Here is a 15,874-nt window from a genome sequence, read left to right as displayed (position 1 = left end):
AATTTTATGGAAGTCGTAAAAAACCAGTATGTAAAATAGATAAAAGGTCAAATTTTGTCCATTCAAAAAAAAAATCCATGTACAGGGAAAAACGAACAAAATATGGGCTTTTGAATATCGTTTGATTTGTGTCAGAGTTGAATTTGATATTTATTTGAACAAATCTCTGTACTATAGTACAGGGATTTTAAAATAAAAGGTCGCATTATTATATTGAGATTGGATTTTGTACATCACATTATGATATAGTAACAAGTTTATGTGATTGTGCATATTATATTTAGAGAAATGCACAAACCACATTATGTGATTACAGTATGTGCATGTCACGTTATACTGTGGTAACATGTACTTAGTCCTTCCTTGCCTTTTATACTTGTTTTATCTTCTTTGTATTGTGTATGGCAGAAAATTAAATAAATAAAAAAAAAGACCACATGATTATGTGCATGTTACCTCAATATCACATTATGATAGTAACCAAAATAAAAGGGTCAAAATTATGCCATTTAAAAAAATCCCTATACAGTGTTCGTTGGAAAAATGGCAACATTATTATGTGATATGTTATACTGTATAGCAGGGAATAATACCAGTGTAGAAATATAAAATCCCTGCACTATAGTACAAAGATTATTATCTTATGGAGTAAAGTTACTGAAAGGGTAGAATTTTTTCCATTAAAAAATATACCTGTACAGGAATATTTTTCAAAATTACTTTTTCAATATTCCATCTGGCCTTGTAGGTTTATTATGCTCTCTCATAATCTCTCAGTTATAGTTATTAGTCGCGAGCAATACGACTCTACAGCTCACTATGTCGGTCGGTAACTTGAGCACGCGACTGCAGCCATGTATATGGCCTTGTTTATAGAAAGATAACAGACTGTAGACACATACTGTACATTGTACATTTTATTCCATAGTTACAGACAGTGGCACAATATTGCAACTACTAAATTCATCAGGGGTGTAGTACAATTCTACAAAACACAATACTGTTATTGTATTATCTAAAGTGATCAAATATTAACAAAAGGCGATACAATCAAATCAACATTTACAGAATAATTATCAATGGCATCGAATCAAACAAATAATCTACATTTTTTTTTTCATTCAGATATTTTATTTTTTAATTAACAAAAGATTTAATTACGAAAAGAAAACAAAATTTTTATTGTACAACAATCATTCAAATTTAGAATTAATTTTTATTCTAAAGCAAATGGATTACTTTAATATTTAATATATACGCAACAATTGGTATTTTACGGCTGTCAAATACAATCAGACAATCGTCCCAAATAAAAATAATTTTATATTTTTTTTAAACAATTGATGTTGATTAATGTGGCAATTATACACAGCAAAATCTAGCTCATCAATCATTGTGAATCTACAAAGTTGCAATACTGCTTCTCATCAAAACTTGTGAATCTATCTGATATCATTTGAAAAAACTGATGAGTTACTAAAAATAATAAAATTAAAAAGTAATAATGAATCCTCCAAGTCCATAATGCGGTAGTCTACAAAATAGCGGAGAAAATAACAAATGTATTTGATATTTTGAAAGAAAGCGTTTTAAGCCAAGGGTACCTTATGTTGTAAGCTTGCTAAGGCATGGACTTTTTTTCAGCACATTTACAGCACACACGTTGGAAAACAAAGCACAAAGTGTATACTCAAACTGTCTAATTGGTTGAAAATTACAATAAGAATCCACACGGTGTCCGGGGCAATTCAAAGCTGTGACTAAGTGTAATCACAGAGCATTGGAGTATTAAGAAGCCAAGTACAGAATTCATAAACATAATCAAAACTGAATATCAAAGCACTAAGAAATATACCTTACATTTTACAAGAACTATCTTACATTTTCAATTTTTACAATAATTATGTGAATCAACTACTAAAATTGTTTTTAAATTGATATATAAAAAAATAATATATAGCTAAACAAGTAATTATAGTTGATTAGAGCTAAATTTATTTTATTTATTACATTAATAAAATTATCAAAAACATATGTCTGTGACTCATAACCATGGACAATTTTAAGGAATTATGAAACGAAAAACGATATGAAATCAAGTACTATTTAATGTATATATTGGTAATAAGGGGAAGGTTTCTACATGCAAATTTAATAGGTATAAGTGTATTATTCCAATTAACTAGGGTTTTATATAAGTATATGTAAATACTTATTTACCCACGTTATTTAAAATATATTAAATATTAAAACATAAATACACTTTTTTATTAGTGCGAAATACTGAAAGCGCATAATTGTTAGTAAGAAAACAGAAATTTGATGTTGTTGTTGACGAATCATAATCTTGATACTATAACATTTACCTTTCGAATCTATACCATTCATGTCATTTGTGACTCTTGTGACTCTATACCATTCATGTCATTTGTGACTCTTTTACAATGATTTTACATATAAATATGAATCACATCTGTCATTATTCAATATGCTATTTACACTTTTAAACTGCACTTCAGTAAATAAACCTCTTACACATTCTCTTACACACATGCACATTCTCTTACACACACGCACATTTCCACACACACACACACACACACACGCAAACACTCATAATAATTTCCAATATTCCCGATTCTCTTCATATGTCTCTCATCGTTTATTTCTACACGTTAAAAGTCAACAACGTCTGTCTACGTCATTCACAAAACTACAACTGCATTGGCAACCGTAATTATGAGAACACGACTATTTGCAAACAAAAACACCAAAATTGAAAGTTCACAGCAAGCCAGAAATTAAAAGAAGACAGAATTTTAACATTTCTACAAATATTTTCCTCAGAATAAAAACAAATGAAAAGATATAAAGCCAGTGGCGTAACGGCTATGAGCGCTCACTGGCTAAACACAGATGCCCAGAGCTCAAGGGACCCCAGAGCATGAGCAGTCCAATGCAAATACCCAGTGTTGGAGGACCCTTAGGAGCGCTAAACCAGGGGCCTATGCCCTGTGCGTTACGCCATTGTATAAAGCATTGAAATTATATAAAAAGTATCAACAACTATTTGTTTTGTAATAATTGAATTACAGATATTTACATAACAGAACACATAGGTTGGCCTAATTAGATTTGAAGCAAGTTATTCTTCGCATGGGACTTGTACATCATACATTAATTATTAATCAAAATTTGATAACATTTTTATATTTATTTTATTATTGGTTTAATTTATCATAATATTCTAACCAACAATAGTTTATCAATTTTCTACATAAAAGAAAAATACAAATCTTATATCTCCATGATTACTCTATTACTCTTTGGCTAAGGTTATATTTTTAAAATAAACTTTTAAATCCACATCATATTCTGCTAAAATAAAATCAATGAATCCCTCCCTTTAAAAAAAAACAAACACATTGATTTATTTGAAATCACATCCAATAGCAGTACCCCACCACTCACAGCATATTTACATAATTATGAATACATTTACTAAATTTAATAGAATACAGAATTGTTATCTTAATGGTCATATATAACGCCAACTAATATATGTCAAAATTATTATATTATATTATTAATGTTATGTTCAAGTTGATGTTACATAATATATGAAACCTTTTATCATCTATATCAAAACACACCATTTGGTACATTTGTCCATTTTTGCGTTCATCTAAAGAAATTAGACATTTTGGAGTTCAATTTCTAGATAAATCACTTTATACAAATTGATAACAATTAAAATCAATGATTCATTTTACATTTTTAAAATTATCTATTATTATAATTTCCGTTCAAAAGTTTGTTAGACAAGCTTGAAGCAAGGTTATGCTCAAAATGTGTCGGCCATCTTTATTTATATCTACAGCTAGTTCTAAAAACTGCCAATATCATCAATAAAATATTATCTAAAAAATCTGATTTTATCCAAATGTTAAAATTCACTAAATTGGAACAACAATGAATGGAGTTCTGAATCGAGCATAGAAACAAACATACCTTATGCAGATTTACTTTTGTAATTTCAACCAATATATCAACTGTTGATTCGAATTCAACCAATCACAGATGAAAGATCAATCACGGATACAACCATGGATTTAAATTCAACCAATCATCAGCTACGTATGACAGACATACATAACTGTATGAGCCAAGTATCGTTTAATTATAAATCTGATTTATTTGATCTATTTATGTTTATCTGCCTTTATATGCTTGATTCAGATATTGTACAAAACATCCCACTACCATAAAAATGTTTTGAAATGTTTTAAACTTTACACTAAACAAACAGATGACGTATTTAAAATCCAGCCGCCGCTTTTTCTGCCGCTGCAGCTTTCTCCTTTTTCTCTTTTTTCTTTTTAAGGAATGACGGTGTTCTGAATTTTTTCTTGCCTTTCTTGCTGGGTGATGCGTTTTCTTTGGATGGTGATACCTCTACGTCACTTGTGCTCTTCTCGGGCGCATCCTCCGCTGCCGATGACGCATCTTCCGATCTGTTTCCATCTATTGTTGTTTCAATTTTTAGACTTTCTGTAACTACGGTTACTTCTTGACCTGAAACAAAATGAACAGATGTATTTTCAAAATCACGAAATATTATAAATTAGCGAACAATTTTGCAGAAAGACAAAAGCACCAAACAGAAACAGGGACAAAATACACATGAAATACAGAAGGAGAATATGATAAAGTGACAAGAAACATGAGGACACAAGAAACAGGAAGTACAAACGTGAAACACACCAAATGCATGCAACAGTGTAACTGTGGAATTTGCAAAAACAATGTTTTTAGCCTGATCAAATTTGTAACAATTAAAGCATTCTTGTTCTTTATGATTTTTGTTTTGTAATGTGGAAAAGCATTGCACACCCTATAATGTCAATATAATAAATTAAAAATAGATATGAATCTTGTAATGTAATAGAAATGTCTATATAAAATAAAAATGCATTTATTGGTTGTCAATGACATAAATTTAAAATAAATATGGATTATTAAAAGTAGTGTACTGTAATGTGTTGTACAAATGTCTATATAAAATAAAAATGCATTTATTTGTTGAAAATGAAATAAAATGTATAAGGTTGCAAAATAATAAGATTATCTAAGCCTGCGTCAACTTTATTGTAGTACGTTTATTTTGCCCGATGACATAACTGTCACCCTAAAACAAAAACAAAAGATATTTTGTATATAGAGCAACAAAATAATATTTCATATAATTTCATTCTTCGTTTGTTAAGCACTTAAAAATTAAAGCATTTTGGAAATTGAAAGTTTAGAAACAACTGGAAGCAAAATGAAATATAGGCAGGAGCTTTTAAAATAAATATTTTTATCAATAAAACTTTTAAAGAGACTTTTTCTCCCTATTTTATTTTAAAAAATGAATACAAAAACACAAATTTGTCAATGAATACTTATAGGTATTATCGTCACTAGCATGCCACACATTGTTCTGTTTTTTTTTAGAGAGGCTGGGGAGCAATTTTGGACATGCTGTGTTTTGTCTTTTACCTGGCGTATTCGAATAGTTTTTCCTTCATTTTTTTCAAGGAAATAAAGAACAAAGAGGTTAACCAGAAAAACAGATTAAAAGTATTTAATGTAAAAAAATAAAATTCATTGTAATTTAACATTAGGAACACAATAATAATAATTATTCAACAGCAGAAAAAACACAAATAAATTTGATGAAAATATTTTCATCTTATATTTGAGGCTGTAGATAGTGATACTGAGTAGAGTCACTTAATTGTTACCCGTTTTCGCTACAAAACTCTTACCCCAACAACATCAAATGATAATCGCAACTTTTCAAAACTCCATTTCCTTACAAATACCAACTATTAAAAAATTGACAACATGTATGACGACACAACATGAAATCAACATAATCAGAGAGTGTAAACGAAAACCAAAAGTATAACATAAAATGACATTCACCAAGATGACAAGTGAACAAAAATAAATATAGAAATTAAAATAAATAAAATATTAAGATATCATTATTGTTATTAAAGGTTATAATATCTTAACGACCATGCAATAATAATTAATGCACCATTCATTCAAAAATTATTATTTATAAAAATTAATTAATTAAATAAAAAATTAATAATTATATTATAATACCCCCACAGTAAGCAATATTGAAACAATGTAATACACTTCTGTTGCTTTTACATTTAAATCTTTTCATTTGTCATGTTTAATAAACGGGGTAAAGGGAAGGGGGACTTTGACGGGGTAAAGGGGTGGGGGATGGATGTATCATGATTTCCTTTTATAACCCTGTATATGATAATGCATATTTGGGGTGTTTTAACGAGTGGTAAATTGGTTTTTTATTAATTATAGAAAATGATATAAAAACAAGAATTTGGAATCAAATTTCATACAGAGAATTCACACATATGAACATAGATGGCTAAAAACAAAGATGAAAAAAATGATGACAATTTAAGAGAGACCAGATTGACTTGTTGAAAAGCTGCAAAAGAATTGAAGTTAGAGATGCTGCTGCTAACTACTTGACTAATTAACATCTAATTATAATAAACTAATGTAATTAGGTAAAACTAATTAGAACTTCTACAACTAGTCATTTTAAATGCTCCAAAACCCATTAGATTTGACTAAATACTAAATATTAGTAAGTTGGTACTAATACTGTAAATGTATATTTTAATTTTGTTAACTAAATAATTCAATAATAAAAGAATTGTTTTTTTCCAGTTAGTGAATTAGTTTTTTTATTTTCAAAAAGCTTAATTTGGACCTCTATGTTAATAGAAGGGTTGTGAGGTGATTAGAATTAAAGATGAGGAAACAGATGCACAAACTAATTTGCATATATGAAATAATGACCAATGAGAATTAAGTATAAAAACTGATATAAATATAGCAATGATTATGAATAAGATAATTTCCTCCTTGCCTCTGCGTGTCCACTCGTCACGCTACAACCGTGTGTAGCCGCGTGTATAGAAATACGTACCTATAATGAAATAAGTAGTGATGTGATCAAAAACATCACAGTGAATTGTGCAATTGATGTCGTGGACTGATCCAATATGAGATGAAATGTGTGTAGTGTTCAAATGCATCCCCAATTTTAATAACATTAAGCCATAATTATTTTGTAATATAATGTAGCCCAATTTTAATAACATAAGCCATAATCATTTTGTAATATAATGTAGGGATAACATTGTATTTAATAGAAATTGTAATAACTTATTGATAACATTTATAAGGATAAAATGAATAGTCAAGTTAAAGAGAAGAGAATTGGAATATTGATTTGATCAAAAGATGGAAATAGAATAATTAACAGATGGTAATAATGATATGCATAGTAATTAAATTAAATTTATTTGCACATGCTTACAAACCAAACTACGTTGTGATAGCTCAACCAATTATGCAAAATAAGGTAGTTGGAGGAATTATCTCAACATGAATTGCTTTGTAAATATGTACACATGTTGTTTACATCCTTTTTAAAATGTGTTCAGTCTTTGGTGACACAATCAAAAAACCTTCTAGATTGGACTAGAATATTTTAAATTATAAACTTTCCAAAAAATAATATTTAATGGCAAGAAATGAATGATAAATCTAGCATTGCATTCATTAATACACTATCCATAACATGAGTAATTATATCACCAAATAATGAGGTAACTATGCTAGTATTGGAAACAGACATTGCAATGAAATGAAATGCTAAATCTACATGTTACATAGAAAACACATTATATTATTTAAATGCATTGAAAACTGTGGGCTAGCTGGTCAGAAAGGCTATATCTTATACCCTGTTAAAGTAGTATCAGACCCCCATACAGGTGTATAGCTTAGCTGGTCAGGAAGCCTAGCTTATATCGGTTAAAGTCGTATCGGACCCTCATAGAGATGTATAGCTTAGCTAGTCAGAGAGGCTAGCTTATACCGGTTAAAGTTGTATAGGACCCTCATAGACATGTATAGCTTAGCTAGTCAGAAAGCCTAGCTTATACCACAATACTTCCCTCTTGTGATAGATTCAGCTGTGAATAAGTTTTAATGTTTGTGACTTGATCAGTAGTTGAGGAGATAAATGAAAGAGATACAAATGAAATTGGAAGAGAAATGATCATGCATCGTTAGCGAATAAAATGGAAGCAAGCCAGGGATAGATGTGTGAAGGACTCATACAGATTAAATATGTCAATAAAAAGAAATCTAGGATCAACTAAACAAATTCACAGGCATATGAAATCAAATTTAAATTTAAGTTTTAAAGTCAAAGAATATTAAAGTAGAAAGAAATAGGACAGCTTAAAGCAACACAGATTTTCTAAGATAAAATCAAGAAGATAGAAGTAAGGGAAAATAAAAAGATTACAGTAGCAGTTTATCAAATAAAAATAAACTATAAATGTTGATATATCATAAATGTGTAGGATACTAGTAGGTTTGAATATATGATATTAATGTCTGTGGACTAGTATGTGTAGGGTACAGCTAGGCGGGGTGTTGAAATAACTGGTGCTTATGCTTGGAGTGTGTAACGTAATCGACATGTGTGCATAATGTGAGTTTTGCAGTATGTGTGGGTTAACATTTTATTGTATCAAATTATTTACACATACAGGCTAATTTACATGTATTTAAAAAATACCTTCTGGTGCCACGCTTCTACTAGTCGACTTTATAAACTACGAATACTAGATAGACAGTTGTGCCATCAAACTACTACTACTATGGTACTATACTATTACTAGGCAGAGCATGCGTGCAGAAGGGTTACGAGAGCAACAGAAGACATGAGAAACATTAAAATCACAAATGCGACAAATAGTTTGTTTACACTTCCAAGCTCATTTTCTTCCCTTCACACTTCTTTTCCTACGTTATTTGTTTTGGACATTGGAAACTATTTGGACAAGCAAATCTACCCAATCTAAAGCTCTTACTATCAAACTAGTGTGACAAAAAAAAGTGCCCAAATATGGTAGTGATATGCCCAAATATAGTAGTGATATGACATCATCATGTTCATATTTGGGTGCATCATGTTTTTGTCACATAAAGTTTGATAGTGTAGACAAGGCTTAAGGATGTTTAAATCCTCCCGTCTTCTTGACAAAACCACTTTTTCAAGGCTTAACTACCATGTACGATGATAAACTTTAATACGTACCCTCTGGACCTTCAACTCGGCTCACATTGTTTACAACTGTGGCATCATCTACTTCTTGTACTATCAGCTCTATCTCTTTTACATCTACACATTTATACAAAATACAGAGTTTTCGAATTATTACACCACTAACAATTTAATTAGTTGGATGTTTCTGATATGCTATTTTACATATTTGTATGCATTTCTTTCAGAATATTTACGTTTTGTTCATTTACTTTTCAATTAAGATCAGTCACTGTGGGAATGAGAAAAATCACCCTAACCGAGATTCGAACCCGGAACGTTCTGCTTGAAATGCAGATGTCCTAATCATTAGACCACTGGGGCTTTTTATGGTATTGTTTAAACTCGATTGGATAGCGACTCTTTCACACTCTAGCGTGGTACGGTGGAACAGCACTAGTCCCTTAATTGTACGCACAGACACCAGAGATCAAATTGATATGCCCCCATCTTTTAGTGTATAAATATATTGTATGGTATGCATAAGAATAAATCTTGCACTGTATTCAGATTTCACAATGATACTCTCATGGGATTCACGTTGAAGTTATATTTACCAATTGTAAGGGTCAATTGTTATTATACGATTGTTCATACATAGGCACAAATAAATTTTTATGGAGCCTGCGAGACATGAACTACTACTAAGAAATCCTGGTAGGTATAAAATTTATCTACGCTATATGGCTAGAAATCGCTTCTTTCCGTGATAATTAAAATTAACATAATTTTTGTTAAAGACAAACCTTGACCAGTTTTCTCAGCAATTTCTTTCTTGTATTGTAGAATATCTTTCTCGGTCATCTTATCGAATGGGTTAGGGGTGTATGATGTGTACAAGACTGCGTCTTGTTGGTAGTCTCGTTGAATTATACCTTTTGATGCGGCTTTAACATTGTCACTTGATGGGTTTCCTTGCTGAGAAAACAAATACGAAAAACAACATTATTTATACATAAACAAAATTTGTAAATAACAATTTTTGAGCTCAAAAATTCCATCAGACTCCCAAACACATAACATATACAAAAAAATTAAATTACTTATTCAAATAATAATAATCCACTTCTTTAAAATCTAAAAACCTTAATTATAATATGTAAATTCTTTCACAATAATTTTAATTTACATTTTACCATAGGAACATTATATTAGTTTAAACTATACAGACCAAAACAAAAAAAGAATTAAACAGTAATATTATTTTGTATTATTTCTAAATGTACTTTTTAAAGTTAAATTATATAGTTCATTCATATATATACCAAATTTAATACTTATTTACACCATTCAATACGAGGTCAATGTACTTTATATAGACTAATTATCATCATAAGAGGTGATTACATAAGGATATTAATAACTTAAACAGAGTAATATTTCCATTTCGATATTAGTTCCAATGCAATATGATGATATGTAATAAACTTTATTGATTGTTGAACATGGGAGCAGACGACGAAACACAAAAAGCAGACGGCTTTGTCTTGCCCATCACCAAAGGAATATGAAATTATTAAAATAGTTTATGTAATAATTAGCAATCAATTAATATTTTAATAATCAGCTTTTAATTAATTTATCTTAAATAATAACATTTCGGATATTAGGATAAACTGCAATTGATTGTACTATTAATAGACTTTAAAATAATGTTGTTGGTTCAATATAATAGAGAAGTCAAAGAGATAGGATAGCATAGACAAAACAACCAGCCCACAATACAAGCAACATAAATTAAAAATTCAGTAAAACTGATATTTTCTGAGTGTTAACATTTTGCTGTGGCACCATTTAAGCAGGCATAGATTACAATAACATCAATATGCTAGACTCACAAAACGAGCATATTTTCATTAGAAAGTAAAAATGTAAAGCAACATATATCTGATTTATTTTCATAAATTATATGATTCTTAATATTCTTCTTCAAAAGAGTACGTATTAAATTTAATGCATGGCTATTGGCCAAGCTTATGATCCCTTACCAAGATCGATAAATCCAGAATAAAATACACGATGAATAAATGATGTGAAATGAATCGTGTTGTGGATTCTTAGAAGAATTACGTTTACGACATAAAATCACTAAAACATTCAATCTAATATTAACGATGTTACAACACCTACACGATACAACATAAATTGATTAAATAAGGATGGTATACACATTATGGGTTGATAAGTCTTCCTGGAAAAATGGACCATGTTTAGGACTGACATTTTAGTGTTCTTTAGACTAAATTCATCAATATCAATAGTTGACACACCAGGGCATGTGTCTTTAAGGATAATGTCAACACAGTCTCTCATTGATAAGTCTCCCTTAAAAAATGGACCATGTTTAGGACTGACGTTTTAGTGTAAATTTACCATTGTCAATAGTTGACACACCAGGGCATGTGTCATTAAGGATAATTACAACACAGTGTTTCATGATGCAAATTAAAAGTTGAGATATTGATTTAAAAACAGAAATGTTTCCACTAGGTGAGCTTACAACAGAGAAAGAACATATGTGTAGATATACTGCAGTGCCAGGAAAGATTTTACAGATGAAAAATATATACTGAAATGTAACAATGCAGCTAGTGAAAACTTATGTTAGTATGCGTTAGTGAGCAATGACTGCTAGGACACAGATTTGTGGGTGGTACAACACATTTGTTACACTTAATACCTTGCGATCGTCCTCAAGACAATCCGAGGAGTTGGACAACGGTGCATCACTAGAAAACTACGAGAAAGTACAAAATACACAAATGGGAAAAAATGTATCAATCTAAAGGAACAGCACATCATTATTTCCAACGCGTGCGAGCAACGTGGATTACACGTCGCGTGGATCACACGCAACGTGTATTACACGTAACGCCAAATGTTGTTACGATTACATCACTGCAACAACACGCCAGTATGAGCATGCAACTCATGTTAATGTGACTCATTTTGTTACAATTTTGTTATAACTAATGAGTCACATTCGCCACATTTTCACTTTATAAGCAATACTATACACACAGTGATAATTAAGCGTTAGTTGAAACAATTAAAATAATAAATGTTTATAATTTGAAAATGATTCGATTACTATCAGATAATTACACAATACACTATTATGATTGATTAGATGAATTAAATAAACAAAAGCATTATTATATATTATATAAAATCAATATTTTAATCTATCATGCCAACTAAAATGAATTTGTGTGAATGTTATTATTATAAACAAGCTTTTTAGTATTTTTAATTTAATAATGCAATAATTTGGACATCATAAAAAACCCATATGCAAATAAGCATCATGGGTAAAAACATAGAGATGTTATATAATATCTCTATGGTACAAATCATAAGAGATATGGCACCATAACAAAGACATATGTCAATACTATCAATATAAATTGTGAAAATTTAAAAATAATTGGAAATTTTAACATAACCACTTATTATGCAAAAAAAAAATTCACATAAATATTATTATAAATATTGATATTAGTAAAGTTAGTGAATGCTAACCTGCGGTGGTTTCTGCCATGTTACTCCAGACAAAACCTCTGATATTGGACCAGCAGACTTCTTGTCGTCATAGAAATCATTCTTCAACTAATTAGTAAAAATTGAAATAATGAGGAATAAAATTAAACAAACGATTAAAAATATTTTCTATATTAGTAGATTAATTTTCTATATTCCATTTTACACTGTATGTATATCTAAAGCTCTGTCTACACTATCAAACATTATGTGACAATAAAATGTGATGTGCCCATATATGGACATGATGATGTCATATCACTACCATATTTGGGCACATTTTTTTGTCAAACTAGTTTGATAGTATAGACAGAGCTTATTTGACAAAAAGTGTGATGTGCCCATATATGGACATGATGATGTCATATCACTACCATATTTGGGCACATCAGACTATTTTTGTCGAACTAGTTTAAAAGTGTAGACAGAGCTCTACAATAGGATGGTATTAACAAACAGCACAGGACAAATAAAAAGACGTTCATTTTGTTGGTAATGTAGAATATATACACACAGAACTAACAGGTTATGATATTTTACCTCTTTTCTTTTGTTCTTAAATTCTTTGGGGTTATCTCCCTGTTTAGCAAACTGCTGCGGATCCTGGATAACAATTGAATCTCCACACGTCCCATCCTCTGATGTAATCCACTAATAAAACAAACATACGCATTATATGATTAAGAGCAGGTTTAGAATTACAAAGCATTGATACGTACAATAGTGTTAAGCTCTGTCTACACTATCAAACTAGTTTGACAAAAAAAGTGATCTTCCCAAATGTGGTAGTAATATACCCAAATATGTATATAGTGATATGATATCATCCTGTCCATATATGGGCACATCACATTTTTTTGTCACATAAATTTGATAGTGTAGACAAGAGTTTTACATTGTAGCTCCTTTAGTTTAAACTAATCCCATACTCTCTCCTTTTACCCATACTACGTTTATTGATTCAGAATAGAAGCTACTGACAAACACACACAATATTATTGTAAATGATACTATAGTTATTATAACTGTAAAAATAATACTAAACACTGTCAAGCTGTAAGAAAAATCAATGGAATTGATATAAATTATTACTAAAAGCGTTGAATTTTAAATGGAAAGGCAATATCTTATGCATCTCTTGAGCTTGTTTTCTCATCAGTTTTATTATTTTAATATGCACAATCCATTACTAGTTGAATTTATAAATCAAGACAGTTGTCTGATTGAATTTTATATTATAAGATTGAATATAATAATATTGAGCTAGACTAAATAAACTTTATTTTAATTCTGGAGTCGGCCATACTACAAACCTTCTTGGCTTCATTACTACTTTCATTTTAATTCATTCATTCATTCATTCATTCATTGATGTGATGAATAAATGTAAAAGGGGCGGGATCAGCATTATAGATTTATTTCATAAATGATACATGATTTTCGGGTTGCAGAAAAATAAAAATAGTCATTATTTTATTATAAAGTGAATACAATTTAAGTGAAATACTTATATATATATTGGGTTAAGTAATATACTTAACATTTAAAGGAAATATCTCACTTAAGTGTGATTGGTGAATACAGTCACTGGAGACTATCTTGAAGACTCTGGACAATCCTTCAAGCTCTGTATACACTATCAAACTAGTGTGAAAAATAAAGTGATGTGCCCAAATATGGTAGTGATATGCTTAAATATGGTAGTGATATGATATCATCATGTCCATATATGGGCACATCACATGTTTTTGTCACATAAAATTTGATAGTGTAGACAGAGCTTTGCATTTAGGTAAGTCCAGATATCTGAGGTTTGTACATACTTTGGTTTTTGTCTTTGGACTTGAATCACCATCTTCCTGTATTGTAACCTCCATCTTAGTATATTGGTTTGGAGTATTCAGCCATTTTGTCTTCTCCTTTTGTTGTCGTTTATTCGCCAGTTTGAGTGGCGACACGTACTTGCTACCGTCCACATCGTCATCATATACGTAGGTGAAGTTAGTAGAGATGGGCGGGTGGGCGACCTCACTGCGTGGCTTAGGCTCATGCTGGACAACAGGTTGGTGATAAATATAACCCGTCTTGTAGCCCTATAACAGTAATGTTACATGGAACTTTAGCAAATGTAGTAGTAGTAGACATTATTTGAAAATATACAGTGAATTTCTCGTCATATGAAGTTAATAGGAACATTATAATGTAGTACAACAACTAGGCCATAATAGTTAAATACTAAAACAGCTATTGACCAGTCAATTAATACAGTAATAAAACCATTTCTTGGAAAGTTTATCTGCATTGAGAGGAAGTAATTATAGCACTAGAACCAGACAGATTGCTATTAGGCTGACTACTGGAAGCCATTATAGGAAATATTAAAATCATTATTGCTTTATCCAAGCATAATATGTCTCATCTATGCAGATTACACTTTCTTTTCTATTCAGAGATCTTGTTAAATGAGACACAATGTGAAACGGTGGGCTAGTATTACATCGTGTCATGACATTATATTCATTTGCTAGGTAGAATTGGGTGGTTAATCCTGCCTACAGTATGTTTCTTTCACTATTGAAAGATCTTTCAGCAGGCAATCACCCTAAAGGCCAATTTACACAGATGAGCGGTAACAGTAATAAAGATATACAATCTATGTTATTCCTTATGACCATAATAAATACATATTCTACGTGGGACAAGCAGTTTTCCATTACCACTCGTCTGTGTAAATTGGCCTTAAGAAGCCTCTTTATAACTTCCTTTTAACTGTAATGTCCTTTCCAGCTACACTCTTTCTTAACACTCATGCTAAGTTTACTGTAGCTCCATACCTAAATGATATACATACCATGTTGTCTAACTGTCTCATCATTGCCTCAAATTCAAGCTCTCCAACCTTCCACTTCTTGGTATCTCCAACGCCACCAGAGCCACGTACAGCAAATTCATGCGTCTTTTTCCTCATTTCTTCAGGAAGGAGGACCAGGTTGTCCATACCAGCAGCCATAGATTTTACCTGCAGACAAATTATTGTACCTTATTAATATCTGGTTTAGATTGAATTTTGCATCTAATTGCACAGAAGGAAACAAGCAAGCTTTTACAAAACCA

General features: G+C 30.5%; 2 protein-coding genes across 7 annotated transcripts in view; one reads left to right on the top strand and one right to left on the bottom strand.

The window, feature by feature from the left end:
* Positions 1–15,874, top strand: part of LOC144837571 (zinc finger CCHC domain-containing protein 24-like) — a 100,887-nt gene that overhangs the window by 19,328 nt on the left and 65,685 nt on the right. The gene's annotated exons all lie outside the window — the stretch shown is intronic.
* The window catches only part of LOC144837562 (alpha-adducin-like), a 57,807-nt gene continuing 42,835 nt past the window's right edge, over positions 903–15,874 (bottom strand). The window contains exons 8-16 of one of the 6 annotated variants that reach the window (XR_013611526.1): positions 15,612–15,779; positions 14,584–14,853; positions 13,301–13,411; positions 12,743–12,829; positions 11,901–11,957; positions 9,967–10,138; positions 9,215–9,298; positions 2,401–4,575; positions 903–2,366 (exon numbers count right to left, since the gene is read on the bottom strand). Coding sequence is in view for 3 of the 6 variants with exons in the window: in XM_078692734.1 (XP_078548860.1) it covers positions 4,319–4,575; positions 9,215–9,298; positions 9,967–10,138; positions 11,901–11,957; positions 12,743–12,829; positions 13,301–13,411; positions 14,584–14,853; positions 15,612–15,779 (1,206 nt within the window). In the remaining 3 variants the exon portion in view is untranslated. Of the gene's footprint in view, positions 4,576–5,541; positions 5,565–6,964; positions 7,025–9,214; positions 9,299–9,966; positions 10,139–11,900; positions 11,958–12,742; positions 12,830–13,300; positions 13,412–14,583; positions 14,854–15,611; positions 15,780–15,874 lie in introns of all 6 variants that reach the window. The other 5 variants (XR_013611525.1, XM_078692736.1, XM_078692735.1 and 2 more) reach the window with 5 other exon arrangements.

Source organism: Antedon bifida, chromosome 3 (assembly GCF_963402885.1).
Source record: "Antedon bifida chromosome 3, ecAntBifi1.1, whole genome shotgun sequence".
In the NCBI taxonomy this organism is placed as follows: Eukaryota; Metazoa; Echinodermata; class Crinoidea; order Comatulida; family Antedonidae; genus Antedon; species Antedon bifida.
The sequence above is the reverse complement of the archived record's forward strand: the minus strand, read 5'-3'. Positions and strand labels throughout refer to the sequence as shown.